Source organism: Schistocerca piceifrons, chromosome 2 (assembly GCF_021461385.2).
Source record: "Schistocerca piceifrons isolate TAMUIC-IGC-003096 chromosome 2, iqSchPice1.1, whole genome shotgun sequence".
NCBI lineage: Eukaryota > Metazoa > Arthropoda > Insecta > Orthoptera > Acrididae > Schistocerca > Schistocerca piceifrons.
Genome location: NC_060139.1, coordinates 205139977 through 205160218, shown reverse-complemented (window position 1 = coordinate 205160218; position 20242 = coordinate 205139977). Strand labels below are relative to the sequence as shown.

General features: G+C 44.0%; 1 protein-coding gene and 1 non-coding gene across 2 annotated transcripts in view; both read left to right on the top strand.

The window, feature by feature from the left end:
• LOC124775261 (inter-alpha-trypsin inhibitor heavy chain H4-like) overlaps nucleotides 1–20242 on the top strand; it is a 208940-nt gene that overhangs the window by 138531 nt on the left and 50167 nt on the right. The window contains exons 5-8 of the mRNA XM_047250099.1: nucleotides 3445–3559; nucleotides 7156–7316; nucleotides 15069–15269; nucleotides 17867–18032. Coding sequence (XP_047106055.1) covers nucleotides 3445–3559; nucleotides 7156–7316; nucleotides 15069–15269; nucleotides 17867–18032 — 643 coding nt within the window. The remainder of the gene's footprint in view (nucleotides 1–3444; nucleotides 3560–7155; nucleotides 7317–15068; nucleotides 15270–17866; nucleotides 18033–20242) is intronic.
• Nucleotides 16563–16637, top strand: Trnas-aga. The gene has a single exon. It is a non-coding gene; the product is annotated as a tRNA-Ser (tRNA).

Sequence of the window (20242 nt, the reverse complement as noted above, 5' to 3'; positions counted from 1 at the left end):
GCGTACAGAGGCATCAACAGAAACTTGAGCAGACGTGCGCTGGTAGACTTGTACGTCACGAAGTAATGTCTACACTGACAATATATATAGCAGGTATTATAAGCAGATCGACAAATTAATGTAGAAGCATGTGTTCAAGATGTACGCATACCAAAATGAAAACGTGGTCAGCGCAGAAATGTTATCACTCGTCTTTTTGCAAGTAAGACTTGATAATGGCTTAAAATCCAAAAAACTCCTGAGTGGATATTAATAATGTTTAAAGTTGCTATAGGTTTACGGCCGCGGTGGATCCATAGTTTTAACCTTAAACTTATTCATACAAGTACCTAGCAGTAACAATGCGTGTAAGCTTGAAATGAAACGATCGAACATCAGGAAAGTAGTTGTCCTTCGCTCACCTACGGGATGGCATGCAAAATGCTTACACTGTTAGTTCCAGGCAATTGATCCATGTGGAGGAAATATACCCAACTGCACGAATAAGGAGTTGCACCAAGCAAGTATATAGAACGGGAAAAAGGTTTAAGCTACATATTGAACAACCTGAAGTGGGAGATACTCGAAAAACAAAAACATATCGAAAAAACAACATTGTTTTAAGTGATCTGAGGACAATCTGCAGCCTCTAGTGGGAGGGAAAAAGCGTGTATGTATGAATATGTATGTGACTCCCACAAGCACTTGGATACAGTTTCTACTAATATGCTTCCTTCGCATGAGACCAAGGCGGAGGCATGTGCAGAGATGATGGCCGAGGTATCGTCAGCACTGTTGGTGACATTACGCTTCAGAAGCCATTGTGTCAGGCCTTATCGCTGCGTAACACCTCTGAACGACTTCACATGTGATCAGTGATAAGGTGTCGCTATCGGAATGAAAGCTCAATTCCTGACTTTAGAAATAGCTATAGCTGACACACACATGTGGCTTGTGGAAAGCCCATGTTCAGGATCTTGTTCAGAAACTAAATGCTGCTTTATTTACCATTAGAACAGTATCTAAAATAAGTAACAGTTCAACACGAAAAGTAGTCTACTTCGTATATTTTCATACGTTTGTGTCGTATGGTATTATTTTTTGGGGTAATTCTTCTGATTCAAAACGGGTGTTTTTGGCTCAAAAACGGGCTGTTCAGCTATATGTGGTGTAAGTTCGAGAACCTCTTGTCGACCCCTATACAATAGTCTGGGAATTGTGGCATTGTCCTCACAGTATATATTTTCTTTAATGTCGTTTGTTGTTAGCAATATTAGCTTATTCCCAAGAGTTAACAGCTTTCACTCAATTAATACTAGACAGAAATCAAATATGCATGTGGAATGCACTTCCTTGACTCTTGTGCAGAAAGGAGTGCAGTATTCTGCTGCATCCATTTTCAATAAGCTACCACAAGAACTCAAAAATCTTAGCAGTAGCCCAAACACTTTTAAGTCCAAACTGAAGAGTTTCCTCACGGCTCACTCCTTCTATTCTGTCGCGGAGCTCCTGTAAGAGCTGAAAAATTAAGCAAATTCCAGTGTTACATTGTTGATTTTCTTTATTTAAACTTACGACTTGTCGCCTGAATATGTTTCCTACATTTCATTTTATCTGTTTCTACTATCGTGTTATAATTTCATCTATTGACTCGTTCCATGACCATGGAAACTTCTCCTTAATTTGGTCCCACGGAACAATAAATAAATAAATACACACACACACACACACACACACACACACACACACACACACACTGATCTTCCTCCACCTTTTTCGCAGTTTCAGATACAAACTGCCGTGAAAAAAAAATGCAGCACCCTGCGTGATAAGGTTATTTTATTGACAAGTGAGATGACAGGTAGTAGTTCATCATTTTAGGAGTGTATGATAACAAATTCAGACCAAATGAAACACACACGTCAGAGTAAAGGATGCTCAAACAGTCTCATCAAAACAGCGTACTCTCCTCGGACAACAACACAAGCGCGTATTCTTGCCAAACGGCATTTTGCGATAGATTGTCCCAAGAATTTGTACCTTTTGTTGCAATTTGGCGATGGCCCTTGCAGGCCCTGGGGAAAAAGTAAGTTCCCTATTTATCATGTTCCATACGTGTTCAACTGGCCAAAGGTGTGGCGATCTTTTTGACCAGGGCATTGTTCTACAGCATGAAAACCATATGCTGAAAAAGCGCTCACCTTCTTGTCGAATAAATGGCAGTACCGCGGGAATAATAGCCAGTGAAACGTTGTAATTGATCGCTTCCCACACCCTGAAGCCTGTGATTGGACCTGTGTCATTGGCGAATACTCTCGTTCCGTATGCTGCAAACGTCACTTTTTTCGATTTCGTCATGTAAAATACTGGGATGCTTTCACACTTGAATTTGCTTTGTTTGTGATTACAAGTGGCTCAAAATTACTTAAATGTGGATCTCGGTTGAAGTACCTAAAGCGAAATGCGTCTCCTCACGGAACAGTTACAGTGAGTAAAGCTCAATCAAAGTATAAATTAGGCGTTTATGAAACCTTTTCCCCGCGAATAACACATCAGTGCACCGACATTACGAATTTCACTGAAAATGATCTTTCGTAAAGTAAGTCAGGTGTTATTACTTACTGAGCTTCCTTTTCACGCTGTCGGAGGTTCGAGTCCTCCCTCGGGATGGGTTTGTGTGTGTTGTCCATAGTGTAAGTTAAAGTTAGATTACTTAATCGAACTTAAACTAACTTACACTATGGACAACACACACACACACACACATCCCGAGGGAGGACTCGAACCTCCGACGGCGTGAAAAGGAAGCTTAGTGTATAGGCTTAGGGACCGATGACCTCTGCAGTTCACAAGACCTTACCACAAATTTCCAAATTTTCCTTTTCACGCTGTTTTCCAGTTTTCGCAGCTCTTATTCTCATCTCATCCCTTTCTCACGTGGAAATTGCGCTTCATAGTGGTCGAAAGTGCAGAGTCATGCAATCAACACCACACTGTGAGCAGCAAGATGAAAACTGTGGGAACAGCCAACAAAAGAGCGGGCTGATAATGCAGGCTGGGAAATATGACCATAAGCATGATACCTTTTGAAACGTCGGCTGTGATGTACACAGTACGATCTGACCCGATTCATGTTTTTCAGTACTAAATTACTGCAGAAAATAATAACGAACTGACCCGATCTCACTCAAGTGTTAAAAAGCATACCAAAATCAGGGTGAAAACGCATTAAACTGTATTTTGGCCTCGGCTACATTTGATACGTTTTGAAAGGATGCCCCTCATCCGCATCAGCTCTCAAGAGTGTACAAAGGGAAAAACCGTCTCCCTTTCATCAAGTCAATTTGCGCATTACTGTGGATTTACTTTATACACACCATCATCTCTGCAATGAACACAAGTACTGTGCGGTGTAGAGAAACGATTGTGAAGATGGTGAGGAGACAAGTGGAGTGTTCTGTGCAGGTGGTGCGGGACCTGCAGGTGGACGTGTACATACAGGAGAGCAGCAACGTGACGACGCTCAGAGTACCAGAACTGCGCTCCGGCAACGAAGTCGAACCCGACGAGGACTCTAAACGTGAGTACAGAAACATTTTTCTAGTCTTTGCTAAGCATCCAATAATATTCGTTGTGCTACAGTATCTCTTGAAAAAATGTAGAGCCGGCCGCTGTGGCCGCGCGGTTCTAGGCGCTTCAGTCCGGAACCACGCGGCTGCTACAGTCGCAGGTTCGAATCCTGCCTCGGGCATGGATGTGTGTGATGTCCTTAGGTTACTTGGCTTTAAGTACACAACTGGCCATTAAAATTGCTACATCACGAAGATGACGTGCTACAGACGCGAAATTTAACCGTCAGAAAGAAGATGCTGTGATATGCGCCGGTGGCGACACCTACAACGTGCTGACATGAGGAAAGTTTCCAACCGATTTCTCAAACACAAGCAGCAGTTGACCGGCGTTGCCTGATGAAATATTATTGTGATGCTGGTGTAAGGAGGAGAAATGCGTACCATCACGTTTCCGACTTTGATAAAGGTCGGATTGTAGCCTATCGCGATTGCGGTTTACCGTATCGCGACATTGCTGCTCGCGTTGGTCGAGATCCAATGACTGTTAGCAGAATATGGAATCGGTGGGTTCAGGAGGGTAATCGGGAACGCCGTGCTGGATCCCAACGATCTCTTATCAATAGCAGTCGAGATGAGAGGCATCTTATCCGCATGGCTATAACGGATCGTGCAGCCACGTCTCGATCCTTGAGTCAACAGATGGGAACGTTTGCAAGAAAACAACCATCTGCACGAACAGCTCGATGACGTTTGCAGCAGCATGGACTATCAGCTCGGAGACCATGGCTGCGGTTACCCTTGACGCTGCATCACAGACAGGAGCTCGTGCGATGGTGTACTCAACGACGAACCTGGGTGCACGAATGGCGAAACGTCATTCTTTCGGATGTATTCAGGTTCTGTTTACAGCATCATGATGGTCGCATCCATGTTTGGCGACATCACGATGAACGCACATTGGAAGCGTGTATTCGCCATCGCCGTACTGACGTATCACCCGGCGTGATGGTATGAGGTGCCATTGGTTACACGTCTCGGTCACCTCTTGTTCGCATTGACGGCACTTTGAACAGTTGACGTGACATTTCAGATGTGTTACGACCCTTGGCTCTACCCTTCATTAGATCCCTGCGAAACCCTACATTTCAGCAGGGTAAGGCACGACCGCATGTTGCAGGTCCTGTACGGGCCTTTCTGGATGCAGAAAATGTTCGACTGCTGCCCTAGCCAGCACATTCTCCAGATTTCTCCCCAATTGAAAACGTCTGGTCAGTGGTGGCCGAGCAACTGGCTCGTCACAATATGCCAGTCACTACTCTTGATGAACTGTGGTATCGTGTTGAAGCTGCATGGGCAGCTGTACCTGTACACGCCATCCAAGCTCTGTTTGACTCAATGCTGAGGCGTATCACGGCCGTTATTACGGCCAGAGGTGGTTGTTCTGGGTACTGATTTCTCAGGATCTATGCACCCAAATTGCGTGAAAATGTAATCACATGTCAGTTCTAGTATAATATCTTTTCCAATGAATACCCGTTTATCATCTGCATTTCTTCTTGTTGTAGAAATTTTAATGGCCAGTAGTGTAGTTCAAAGTGTAGGGGACTGATGACCTCAGAAGTTAAGTCCCATAGTGCTCAGAGCCATTTTTGAAAAATTTAGAGTGTAAATATGTACGTACAGGTAAGTATCTCTTTAGCGAAAACGGATCCTCAGTTGTACTGTGAAATTAAAATGACATTTTTCTATCGTTCAGTTCAGTAGCTAACAGGGACAGCAGCTTTCAAGTGTAGAGTACTGTCGACACGTTTCTGTTTAGGTACCATTCCCAACAATGTTTCAACGATTGCTGTGTATGCATATCTGCAGGAGTTACGTTTTTGAACTTCTCAGCATCCACATCTAACGTTCTGCATGTATTATAAGTCCTCTTACAAATGCAGTATTGAGGTAAGGGCACGCAATAACTTCTTAGGATCATTAGTAGATACAGGATCCATTAGTTTCAGAAGTAGCCCTTGGCGATGCAAATGCTGAGACTACTGAGGTTCCCGAGCAGCTGTAGGACACTCTATTGCGATCACACGTCTTGTTTGAACTTAAGTTTCTCCAATAGTTTACTTTTCGAAAGAAAATAGCGATGTTAGCACTTGGATCGCATGAGTGTTCTCTGATCTGTTAGCATAGTTATTGTATTCCACCAAGTAATTAGCAACATACCTTTCCTCGATGTAAGGTGCATCATACGATTCCTTCTAAGCAACCACTGCGAAGTGTGGGGTATGACGTATTGATTTTTTACCGCTGATAAAAAAATAAAAAAAATACAGCAGATTTCACACTTCCATAAAGTACAGCGAGACAGTTTAATATTGGAGTAAACTGCCTTGCATTTGCAGGGGATTTTGCTATCCTTACTAAAAAGCGTCACTTTTGTTATAATACAAATTAATCTTTTAGGAGAAATAGCCAATAGGACCGGCTTAACATTCACTGTAGAAAAAAAAAAAAATTTTTAACAAGCATTAGAAATGTGTCGAAATTTCTGAAAGCACGCATTGGGCAGATAAAGGTTAAAAAATTTACACGTCTTGACGATGTAGTCCAAGAAAACGGTTTCGAAAAAGGTAGTATCGCAGAAATGATATATAAAATGGAATAGCTTAGGGTACAACTGAAAGACCTTCTAAACATCCAGAAATAAGCCATTACAGTGCACTAGTGAAGCCATAATGTCTACAAGAAAGCGAATGTCTACCACTAAACTACAATTTAGATGAATTAGAAGTTCGAGAAAGACGAATCATTGGGAAATTATTAGGCTCACGAAAAGCTATTGGAGGACGGAAATTACGAAATAACAATTAATTTAACAAAATGTAGCTAAAAAAAGAATAACATATTGCAGACATTGATATCGAAAGCAAGTCACTAGTTAACTGAAAATATCTTCAAATATTTTCTGGCTTAAAAGTGAACTGACAGAAGTGTTTAGGAGAAAATAATTGAATATGGAAGAATTGCAAGGTACGAAAGTGAGAATACGCGGCTGAAGTGAACAGAATACAGGAAGGAAAAACACACTGAACAGATGAATACTGAGATAAAAGGACGAGTAAGAAATTAAAAGTGGCACGTGGTCGTTTGTTGGCTCATGCCAGGGAAAAAAGTCGCGAATTTTCGACGGTGGATTAGTGTTCTGATTAGCCTAATTATAGCTAAGATCTCGACTTAATGTTTCTGCTACTTTACGTTAGTGTCTCAAATAGAATCATTTGTGTTCGTGTTTGTGTGCATATGCAGTGTACGTTTGCTTTTGTGTTTGTGTGAGTTTGTGTGTGTGTGTGTGTGTGTGTGTGTGTGTGTGTGTGTGTGTGTGCGAGAGAGAGAGAGAGAGAGAGAGAGAGAGAGAGATTTTCAGATGCGTACCACTTTGTTCAAAGCTTCTAGCCGCCAGTTCAGAACTAGTGAAGCTCAAGGGCAGTGGAGAGTTCGTGGCTCATATAAAAGATGACGTAAGACCACGAGATAATCATGATCTCACTGCTGCTGCGAAGCATCTTACCTTGCAGCATAGTGATTCAGTTTGTTTCTTCCGTTCCAGCTAACGCGTTGGTGACGGTAGAGAGACCAACAGCAAAGTCCGCTCACATCCACTACGCACCGACACCGGAGCAGCAGCTGCAGTCGGGGAAAGACGGTCTCAGCGGGCAGCTGGTCGTGCAGTACGACGTAGACCGCGACCCGCAGGCCGGCGAGGTGCTGGTGAGTACCACACCACGATCTCGTACCTCAAAAGCTCAGATCTTCCTCAGTACATCCTCGCCAGGTGGTAGCTAATGCTGAACAGATGCTGAAGAGCACCACATCACTGCCTAATACCTGACATACTTGGCGCTGGAGGCACATCACCACTTCATACATAGTATCGCCATATGCTGAAGAGTACCACTTCACCATCTGGTACCTGATACCAAAGGTGCTGGTTCATGCCACAGCAGTACCACCAGGACTGTTGAATGATGACTTAAGATAAGGAGATCGTTAGTAAGCTCCCCCTCACCTCTTAAATGAGGGAACCCTCTTAAATGAGCGCACTGATCGCTTTGTAGCCCTGTACGTGGTTTAGAACAGGGCCAGCGACGGCGTGCCAAACTTGACGCAGGCCGAGTGTGCGGGCCACGGGCGGGCTGCGGGTGAGCCAAGGTTCCACCTGTATCGGCAATGCTCGTTCCTTCCCGGAAGTATTCGGCACAGAGCTACATTTCATTTAGTATCGATGTAGCATTTTTCGGTCGGCACATCTTCAGGTCGGTAAAATGGTAGTGTCAGCGCCGTTTGCCCTTCGCTGGTTGATCGTGGTATGAAGCACGTTCACAGGTCCAGTGGATGTTTGCACAAAAGGAAACAGTCTAGAGATCTATCGTTACAAGCCGTTAAACATGGGAAAGACAGAAGAGAGGGATGAGAACTCTCAGTACATATTACTTAGTCGCATAAGCGATGGGTACTACAAGCTAGCAAACGATATTACAATACCATGCAGAAAGAATTTGAAGAATTAGTTGACAATGATAGAGCAAAGAATTACAACGATCCACAGATGGGATTCATTGTTCAGTACGCTGAGAAGCACTTCAGTTTGCACGCAGGCTGTGAAATCCCTGGGATAGCAGGACAGAGCGGATGAGGTTATATTTGTGTAAAGGGGCAAAAATAAGTTACTGTCAGTTGCACTCAACATATAAAGTTTATTTGTTAAAACACACAATCACACAAGCAAGAATCAAAAACTCTCAAGGTTTTGACGAAAGACGTCCTTTGATTTAATTTAAATCGGCTGAAGGCCACATCGAAAATCCAAGACACAAGGCAGCGGCAAGGAATTGAGGTACAGGAGTTCTTCTGGAATAAAAAAAATTCTTTTATCTTCAATATAAATAGTCTGAAAGCCTTAATTTAAATTTTTCCCATAGAACTCGGCTGAAGGCCACATATTGATCAAGAACAGTGCTACGGCTTAAGGCCGAGACAAAGATTTTCAATGTTTAATCTAAATAAGTTGAAAACTCGGCTGAAGGCCGCACACTAACTTGAAACAAATTTACTTCTTAAGGCCTAGGCACAAGGAATTTTCAATTTTAATTTTGAAAGGCTGAAACTCGGCTGAAGGCCACATACCAAACAAGAAACTTTTTTTTTTTTCCTCGCACCTCATCGGCACTCCGTCCTCGACTGAACTGCTGGTCTGTCTCCAACTGACTGCCAGACACACGACGACCCGAAATATTATCGGTCGCTCGAAAGATGGTACGACAGTGCATTTGTCGATAAACGCTGCTGCTGGCACTCACGGGCAGATAAGGCAAGAAGTTAGTGACACCAGTAAATGGAATAAGAAAACGAGGAGGCAGTACCGTAAGAGAAGATGACAAACAATAAACGGAATGAACACGAGCCGCGCACGACTCAGGCTGCACTTGAAGATATTGTTTGGACGAATAGTAAAATTTCTGAAGTCACACATATTTGATACTGTCATTTGCGACTGTTTTTGATGGAATTGAACGAAGAGTATGGAGACTTCATACATTACTGCGAAGTATGTTGGTTAAATCAAGGAGTAAGCCTGGAACGATTTTTAGCTTTAAAACTCGCTATTGTTGAATTTATGAAGGGGAAAAAATGTTCAGGAACAAAAGTTGGATCCGGAATGAATTGCAGACCTCGCATTGTAAGTGGACTTGACTGCACCCTGCCCACAGTAAGATACTGCAAGGCGAGGAACAACGTCTTTCTGGTTTGATGGGGGATGCATATAAAAATAAAATCGAGGTATAGAAGGAGCACATTTTGACAAACACAGTTTGGTTCCCTAAGATCACTGTTGTTAAAGAAAAGAGAGGGTTGAAGAATTCACTGTAGCCTTGAAAGAATTACAAAGATAGTTTCCTAAACAATTCGAGAGCACTGTCAATCTTACATCTGTTTTAGAGACAGTTTGCCATTAAAATTGAATGCGCCACTGTGCATATGCCAATGTAACATTGATACATCGTTTTCCTCAGGTAGTTCCGTATCTACAAAATGAGGTGGCAAAAGTGCTACAGTATTTCCATCGAGATTTTTGTCTGAAAGACTTTTTTTATCGATTATGAAACTAAATAAATCACGGTTACGTGGCAATTTGAGTGCGAAAATCTGTGAAATTCTCTGCATCTGCCCATATGCCGACAATTTGTATCGGATAAATATTATGTCTTAAGCTCACCAAAAATAATTAAATAATACAGAAATTTTTGTTTGTTTTTGATCTGTTGATGAGGAATGTGAAATCCAAAAGCAAGTCGTATACATTGTGACTGTACTGCCATTTAAATGCAGTACGTTCGTAATTCCCCCCTATTTCCCACCCTCGTTCACAGAGAGTGTGGCGTGGCGGTCAGGGAAATGTGCAGCGAAGCACGTGAGCCGAATTCTTGGCCACCCCTGGGTTAGAAGTACCAGGCGCTCATGTGATCCTCCATCACTGACGTAAGCCGTGTTAGTGAAATGGTGCGTGTGAGGCAGTCGTTTGTACGGAACCAGTGCAGTAACATGAGTCGATGCGGAAATGTGACAGAATGGCATGATCCATCGTGTTTGGACACGCCCATGCCTATATTGTGAACGAAGCTGCCTGATAATTGGTGTATTATAGTGGACTTCCAACATGTCTGTGAGGAAAAGTTACCATTCGCTGCCATGTAAGAAAAGTAATCGTAAAGAAAGATCTATCTGACAGGGACAGTAGAAGAGCGTCATGTCTTGGCAGTAAGAACTGTTTTCACATAAGAGTGGTTTTGTTGCTTTCATTGAACCCTGAACCAGTTTCCAAATGAACATGGTCCAATGAATTACTCATACAGTGAATTACTCATCCAGTGAATTACTCGCATTTAATATGCAGTGCGTGTAATGTGTAGTTCAGACAGGAAGTGGTTTTGTGGTGTTTTGGGGTTGTTTTTCGCACTATGACTTTGGGACCACTCGACTCAAATTGTCCTAAACATGAACCAGGACGTTTATTTCATAATTCGGAATGGTAAAGTGGTGTCCTTTCTTCTATATCTTCATGATGAGAATGTTGTGGAGACTCCATCATCATCATCATAGATGATGATAACAATGTTTACAGGGCTGTTCTCACACCTTCCTACTTTAACACTCTGGCACTCTGCAGTACCTCGACTGGCCTGCTAAATCATCAGATCTTAATCTCATGGAAAATGTTTGGGACTATTTTGAACTGTGGATGGAAGCAGCAATCAAAGTCCATGTAATCTGGTAGCTTTATGGGTTCTAATCATCAGTGCATGGTTTCATCTGCCACAGACATGACAATATGATACGTCGATAGGTATCTGCAATTTTCTAATCGTCATTAGGATGGCAATGCGGCCTAGTGCGGTCACCAGCCACCAGACGGCACTGATCACTTGTAACAGGTTTCAGCACTTATCACATCAATTCGCTTTTCGATCTTGTAAAATAAGTGACTGTACTACCATTTTTGCGCTAACGAAAACCCATACACTGTGTTAAGAGTTTTTTTTTTTTTTTTTATCTGAAGGTTTAGAAAGAGCTGAAATTTGTAATGGATGTTCTGCACAATTCGGGGATGATGTTTCAACATGGTGGAGTTTTTGGTAGTGGAGTGAACAATTCAAAAGCGGCCGAATAAGTTTTAAGGACGAGGAAAGCTGGACGTCTAGTCACATCTTCTGCTGATACCAATACGGTGCAAGTCTGTGGTCTGAATTTGAGTAACTGACGAGTGATTGTTGATGAAGTGACACACCAAATGTACCTACATGTCATAATTCTTCATTTGGCATCATTCATAACAGGGTCAACTTTGTAAAGCCCGAGCAATACTGCAGTACCCTGCATGTGTGAACTTCGTGTCTGACTTCAGTAACAGTTTCTATCTAGACTCTGACACACTCCTTAAGACCCAGTGTTGATACACTTAACACACTGGAAATACGCTATCTGAAATTTGGCCCTAACGCGAGACCTTAAGGAGGTTAATTGCCATAAAATCAATTAATAACTACACTCCTGGAAATTGAAATAAGAACACCGTGAATTCATTGTCCCAGGAAGGGGAAACTTTATTGACACATTCCTGGGGTCAGATACATCACATGATCACACTGACAGAACCACAGGCACATAGGCACAGGCAACAGAGCATGCACAATGTCGGCACTAGTACAGTGTATATCCACCTTTCGCAGCAATGCAGGCTGCTATTCTCCCATGGAGACGATCGTAGAGATGCTGGATGTAGTCCTGTGGAACGGCTTGCCATGCCATTTCCACCTGGCGCCTCAGTTGGACCAGCGTTCGTGCTGGACGTGCAGATCGCGTAGACGACGCTTCATCCAGTCCCAAACATGCTCAATGGGGGACAGATCCGGAGATCTTGCTGGCCAGGGTAGTTGACTTACACCTTCTAGAGCACGTTGGGTGGCACGGGATACATGCGGACGTGCATTGTCCTGTTGGAACAGCAAGTTCCCTTGCCGGTCTAGGAATGGTAGAACGATGGGTTCGATGACGGTTTGGATGTACCGTGCACTATTCAGTGTCCCCTCGACGATCACCAGTGGTGTACGGCCAGTGTAGGAGATCGCTCCCCACACCATGATGCCGGGTGTTGGCCCTGTGTGCCTCGGTCGTATGCAGTCCTGATTGTGGTGCTCACCTGCACGGCGCCAAACACGCATACGACCATCATTGGCACCAAGGCAGAAGCGACTCTCATCGCTGAAGACGACACGTCTCCATTCGTCCCTCCATTCACGCCTGTCGCGACACCACTGGAGGCGGGCTGCACGATGTTGGGGCGTGAGCGGAAGACGGCCTAACGGTGTGCAGGACCGTAGCCCAGCTTCATGGAGACGGTTGCGAATGGTCCTCGCCGATACCCCAGGAGCAACAGTGTCCCTAATTTGCTGGGAAGTGGCGGTGCGGTCCCCTACGGCACTGCGTAGGATCCTACGGTCTTGGCGTGCATCCGTGCGTCGCTGCGGTCCGGTCCCAGGTCGACGGGCACGTGCACCTTCCACCGACCACTGGCGACAACATCGATGTACTGTGGAGACCTCACGCCCCACGTGTTGAGCAATTCGGCGGTACGTCCACCCGGCCTCCCGCATGCCCACTGTATGCCCTCGCTCAAAGTCCGTCAACTGCACATACGGTTCACGTCCACGCTGTCGCGGCATGCTACCAGTGTTAAAGACTGCGATGGAGCTCCGTATGCCAGGGCAAACTGGCTGACACTGACGGCGGCGGTGCACAAATGCTGCGCAGCTAGCGCCATTCGACGGCCAACACCGCGGTTCCTGGTGTGTCCGCTGTGCCGTGCGTGTGATCATTGCTTGTACAGCCCTCTCGCAGTGTCCGGAGCAAGTATGGTGGGTCTGACACACCGGTGTCAATGTGTTCTTTTTTCCATTTCCAGGAGTGTATATTTTAAAAACAATCGGTTATGAAAATGAGATGAAGGGAACACTACCTGCTTTAAGTGAAATTCTAATCAAAAGAAATTGGTGGCTTATTACAAAAGATTGACTTCGTACACAAGAAAACCAACAGTTCGAAAACACGAATCTGCCATGATAGGCTATTAATCGATTTTAAGTTGCACATTCCATCGATAACGTAAACAGACTCGACGAATCTGATTTTTACTATGCAGTGGTTGGTGTCCTAACTCAAAAGAGAAGAGCTGGGATCTAACGCCACTGTGGCTTCAGAGTACCCTAGTAAAATGATAACTCCCACCTAAAAAGCTGGTGGTGCACTTTACGCTCACCAATCTCTTCTTGATGTGGGCCAGTATGGGTTATGCACCAACCAGGAATCTCCGGATCACGCTAGGTCGTCGAGCATGCGAAGTCGCCTCTGCGACTACCAATCCGAGTCCCTGTGGCCATGCGTCCCTGCACCCGACTCCCCATTTGCGCTAACACGCAGCAAACGCGTCAGCCAAATCTTATTTGTTTATATCCAATTGTGTGAAACTACAATGTTAAATAATTTACCATCACGGAATGTTTCAAGTAGAGGGCCAATCAGGGCACACTGTCCTATCACAGTTTGTTGTGGGAACTCCTGGCTGATGTCAAGAGGTGATTGGCGAATCAGAGTGTTGAATGAATTTAACTTCCTGGCAGATTAAAACTGTGTGCCGGACCGAGACTCGAACTCGGGACCTTTGCCTTTCGCGGCCAAGTGCTCTACCATCTGAGCTACCCAAGCACGACTCACGCCCCCTCCTCACAGCTTTACTTCCGCCAGTGTTGTTTATAGAGCTCAGAATTTACAACACCCCAAACGCACGCGAGGTAACTCCACCAGGTCCCGTTCACATAGCAGCAGTTCTGGCCTCTACAAGAATAGTGTTCTCTCCAGATGTTGTCAACCAGTCCTTAAGACGCAAATCCACTAGCCGGGCACCGGACAGTGCCGTACGCCAGAATACCGAAAATCCCGTCCTTCTTTGAATGCAAGGCGAGTACGGCAAGCCTCATTGGAGTGTCTCTACCACTCGCGTAAGCCAGAGACTTCAGCCGCTGAGTGGCGAGCGGACTGCCCTGTTATGTTACTCTTTATGTTGTGCGCCTCGGCCGTTCCCCAACTTCTGGGTAAAGAAACTGCAACGGTCCCACGAATCCGCTTAGGCGAAGCGATGTAAGTTCAGACAGACAACCCCCTGCACTTTTTGTCAAACACAATACTGAGAATGAAGTTGGAGTCAGAGTGAAATAAGGTGGTGAGAATCATGGGCCCCAAAGAGCTCAAGCACAGTTGTATGAGAACCTGTCAGTGGTTACTGGTCTAACACAACAATGAAGAGTTAATATTTTTGAAACCAATTATTTCCGAGTTGGCATAAGGGCGCATCACTTTGAACCAGAGAGCAAGCGACAGAGCTTAAAGCGTCAACCCTCTACAGGAAAATTGATGCTCATTAGTTTTTAGGAAGCACAATGGCGAATTCTGGAACGTGGGGTAGACGGCAACATAACGGTGATATGCTTTGCGACGAGTTGAAGCATGGAACTCGAAATAAACGCTGAGGTGTATTGTCAAATGGGGTTCTTTTTTGTATGAAAACTCTCGCCCACACAAACAATCAAAACGCTTCAGAACATTCATTTCGAGATATTGGAGCATCCTTCATACAGTTCTGATCTCGCCCTGTCGGCTTTCTCTTAGTTTGGTCCACTTAAAGGTGACGTAAGAGATCATTGACTCATTCTGATGTAGAGTTGGCTTGCTGCCTCTTTGTTTTTGCCTTTTTTTTGTGAGGATATAGGGATGTTTACGCAGCGATGGACCAATTGCACTATGTTGAAAAGTGAAGTCATCATAGATTATGTGCTGTTGTCGTAATAGATGAGAAAAATTTTGTGTAGATATATTTCACTTAACCTGTAGTAAGCTTAAGAGTGGTTGCAGGTGTACGAGGGATACTTCGTGCACTTCTTCGCCCCAGAAGACCTGCCCCCACTGCGAAAGCATGCCATCTTCGTGCTGGACGTGTCCGGCTCCATGGAGGGCCGCAAGATCGAGCAGCTGAAGGAAGCCATGACCACCATCCTGGACGAGCTGCAGCCGGGAGACTACTTCAACATCATAGAGTTCTCCTACTCCGTCACGGTACGTCCGCCACTGGGTTTTGTCCTGTCACATCAATGCATCACATAATCAGTCTTTACTGGGTTCGATATTAAATAAAGTGCTCTTAATGTGACTATATCTCCAGTTGTTAGGCGATATCTTCGTCGAAGCATACTAGGAGTCGACATTTCCATAAGGCTCCTGCTAGAGGACTTGGGAGGAGATTCCTAGGGTGCATAGACACAGCCATCGCCTGCGAAATGTTTATGTGCTGTTGACAAAATCTTTCTAAAGCCAAATTCGCATAAGTATTTCCTTATTTACAACAACTGGTTTCTACAGTCTTTGCTGTCATCTTCAGGTCTTCAAATATTTTTGTTATAAAACGTGTTCGTTTTGAGTTGGAACTTCATGCCAAGTTGTCATGTTGGTGGATAAAATGTAGCACATTATACAAAGGTTTGTCATAAATAAAACATTTAAATTCAAAAAGCATCTTATGCGCTTGATGTGTAGTCCTCACGGCTGATCATTACATCATAAAAATCACAGTACAGAATAAAATGCACAGTAGCTCATGTGTTCACGTTAACTGGACATGTTCTAATCGTTGTAGATCCACCTTAGACAGCGTAGAAGGTACGACTCAACATGATTTCTCAACATGAGAAAATTCATCCAAGTACTATCGATAATGACAAATCAGTCAAAACTGGTGAAGCCATTAAACGATTTATTTGAAAAAAAACTTTATATTAAAAAACTATGGAGTTCTTCCTCTTTGTTATGTGCATTGCCTAGTATCAGCCATAGTTCACTTCCATTTTTTAGGTCTGGAGGTCTAGGTTTCTCACCCCAAATTGTGCTACATCCAATGCTACCTTGCTTCCCTGCTGTAATTCATCAAGGATGAGCATGCTGGAACTCTTAGAACAGGTAAAGAGATGTTGCACATTATGAGATTCCTCGCAGTGATATTTCCCATCAGGACCCCAAATGGTCAGGTTTACCTTTAATGCTGTGTTAATTCCGATACAAAACTTCCTGGCAGATTAAAACTGTGTGCCGGACCGAGACTCGAACTCGGGACCTTTGCCTTTCGCGGGCAAGTGCTCTACCAACTGAGCTACCCAAGCACGACTCACGCCCCGTCCTCACAGCTTTATTCTGCCAGTACCTTGTCTCCTACCTTCCAAACTTTACAGAAGCTCTCCTCGCAGGAGAGCTTCTGTAAAGTTTGGAGGGTAGGAGACAGGAGAGCTTCTGTAAAGTTTGGAAGGTAGGAGACGAGGTACTGGCAGAAGTAAAGCTGTGAGGACGGGGCGTGAGTCGTGCTTGGGTAGCTCAGTTGGTAGAGCACTTGCCCGAGAAAGGCAAAGGTCCCGAGTTCGAGTCTCGGTCCGGCACACAGTTTTAATCTGCCAGGAAGTTTCATATCAGCACACTCTCCGCTGCAGAGTGAAAATCTCGTTCTAATTCCGATACAGTTCAGTTCAGGCTCCTCCCAATCTTCCATCTCAAGTTCTTGCCGCTTGGTATCTCCCGCTGTGAAGCATAATCGTTTGGAAGCTCAGTGAGTTATTTATTCAGGCTTCTCTCACCAGATTGAAGTCAATGTCCACAGGAATCTCCAAATAAGGTGCAGCATCCATTGAAGTTATCCTTAAACTTTCAGTGTTTTTGTGACAACCTCTTCAGGAACTGGGATCCGTAAATCCGGCTGCTTTATATAGTTTATAGAGTGGCATTGGTTTCATGGAAGCAGTTATTAATTGGCAAGTCTCATTTAAGCTTACGTGGCCTTTTTTAAGTACACAAATCTGGTCTACATTGGACAAACATATTCTACTACGGAGAAGTACAATGCCTGGTCTGTAGTTCCCTGTACCTTTGTTGTAGCTCCTCATTTGCTGTTAGCCTGCATTCTCAGTAAGTTATTTCTAGCTGCGACTTTATGATGGGTCTTCTCACAGTGATGTTTGTACAGCCATTAGCAGTCCATTAGGACACCCACGTATGCCAAATCACGTGTGTGTTCCAGAGTGATGCCGTTCCACATTACATTCATCTTTTGATTCTTAAGCTTCATCTGGCATACTTCATACTGGCCCTCCATCAGTGACTTCATCAGTGCACTTGATGATGGCAACGTGGTCGCTTGCCGAAATATTATGCCCATTGAACACTGACTCCGGCAGTCCACCCATGAATTGTTTTGACATATTTTGATTTCGTTGTTTTGAGTTAAGGTGGAAGGCGCTGATTTGTGTCATTGAGAAAATTTGTTTGGGCATTTGTCGAAATTTAGAAACAGAGACTGCAGAGAGTTTCGGATTTTAATCAAGAATTTTCATGTACGGCCTGACAAACAAGAGCTATATGCCACCATTGCCCCATGCCCTGTTGCCTTTTACTGGCGATGAAAATATTTCCACCACCAGGGTTCGAGCCACCTGCCTCAGAACCAAGTGTCATCACACTAACATACACTAGCGACTTTAGATATGGAGGGGTGTAACCAACCAGTTGTACAGTTCTGCTCTCTGCAAGTATCTCTGAGACATTAATACCGTACGAAATATTCGTAGCTGCAGCGACTCACTGCAGTAACCAGGTACTGACGTGTTTAATTTCAGGTGTGGAACCTGGACTCGACCAATGACAGTGCAGTCTACTCGCCGTACATCATGTACGACGACAGCGGCAAGCAGCCCAACGCGGGACCTACGCCTGCTTTCCCAGCGACCAAAGAGTACATCGCCAAGGCCAAAGACATTGTCTCAAAGATGATCGCTGGAGGAGGTAAGCGCTTCTCTCGTCAAGATTTCTTCTTTGAAAGTACATTGGGTGCTTCACAAACACTATTAGATTTCTAGGGGTTTAGAGCGGACACAGCAAAGTTTTGATAAGGAACCTATGTCTGGAAATGTACCGTTTGGATGCTAATTAAGTTTGAATGTTAGATCTCGTAAAATACTCTCCCACTCTACAGTATACACACGGGGGAGACAAGGAGCTCTGTGTGCTTTACAGGAGCTGCTTCACTTGGCGACGCTATTGTTCGTTGCATGGAGTATACCTGTGGTATTTACTTTCTTACACAAGGCCCACAGTCCCTGACGTGCATCCATGGAGCACCATAGTCAACACTCCTATTTACGAATATACCAGTTTCTTGCAGCTGTTTTTGTAGCGAGACATAAATGATATGTGATGGACTGATGCAGTCCAGAAAATGTTCGTGATACATGTGTTGCGCATCTCAACCATTGCGTACTGTACTGTGAAGTGGGAGATTTGAAAAGTTCAGATATTCAAATCAATTTTATATCCAAAAGGTATATTCTGACATGGGTTTCTTATCAAAGCTTTATTTACTATATCCTCTTTACAATTCCAGTAGCCTGTAATAGGAATTATGAAAGCTCTATAAGTAGAGACATTCATTTTAGTTGATAAATATTGTTTGTCAAATCTGAAGTGGAAATTGTTTTCAAGAACACGGACTAGGAGGCCGAATCGCAAATTACAGTGGATTGGGACTTCTTATTTAAGTTTTAGTATCTAATTATAATGAAGTTATTAGAAATTAACTGTCATTGACGATGAAAGGAGTACAAAGAGCTAGAAGTCGAGATATTAATAATTATTTGAAATTGAACAATAATGGGCAAGCTCAATAAATGAAATTACAAGTCGGAAGTGAATGAAGAAAGGCGGAATTGGAATGAGTAACCACCCAAAAATGAAAGAAACACACCAAAAGTGATCGTAGTGTCAACGAGGAAAGAGTAACCACATGAAAAAGAACATTCCCAATCGAATGAGATCAAGGTGGGAACAAGACGACCTGAAGGGAATGGTGAACAATCATTCCTTAGAAGTCGTTTTTTCTTTGGACCCACTCCTTGAAGAGCGATTCACCTCTACTACAACAAGGGACTGTGATAGAGCTGATGTTAAAGATCTTCTGAGGTGATTAGCCGAAAGTTGAGATCTTCGTGTTGCAACGTTTGCCTAAAGATGATGGGTACGAAACTCGTTGAAACACGGTGACAAGACGACTCCATTACTCGGCTGATCACCCGATAAGATTTTATCATTGGAATTCGCTGAGAAAGCCTGGAATCACATATTATAGGCCTGTTCCTGTTCCCTATACAGAGTGTGACAGATGTACCACCGGATTTTGAGGGGTTGTAGAGGACATCTTGAGAGACAAAGAGAAGCATGAGGAAATTCGGGAGACGCTCGACAGAGTTCAGGGAACGGGTGAGGAGGCGCAGTGGTGAGACACTAGACACAAATTTGGGAAGATGGCGGTTCAGATTCCAGTCCCGCCATCTACATTTAAATTTTCAGTCGTTTCTCTGTCTCACATAAGGTAAACACAGGGATGGTGCCTTTCAAAGGACACAGTTAACATCCTTACCATTTTTTCCCCCGAGTCCGACGCTGGTATCATCAGGATCTTCCTTCTCCTTTCTTCCTTCAAACACCAATGGTAAACGCAGCAAGAGAGGTGTTGTACAGCACGAAGAGGTTTACTATTGAAATTCTGAGAGTACTATCTAAGAGGAGCCAAGCAATGTATTACTTCTTCCCACATACATCTACAGAAATGGTCATGACGGAAAAATCAAAGAAATTCCCGTGTATATGAAAGTTCCACACACCATTCATAAATCAGAAAAGGTAACCTCAAGTGCGCGCACCTTAAGGTACCTTCCAGAGTTTACAATAGATTCGTAACCTCTGCTGTGAAATTTTTTTAACACCCGCAAGGGAAGTATCACAAACTGGATCGTTAGAACAGAGTTAAAAATTTTAAAATCAGACCGAGAAAAGTCACTGATTTCTGTGTCCAGAAAATATTGGGGAGAGGCAAAATTTTACAGCCCAAAGAAGCAGCCTATGTCCCCGTCAGAATGAGTTGGGGTATTACCATGGATCAAAACGTCCCCTTGTACAGCGACGCTTTGTCTTCACAGCCCACAGCCTCCGTAACATCG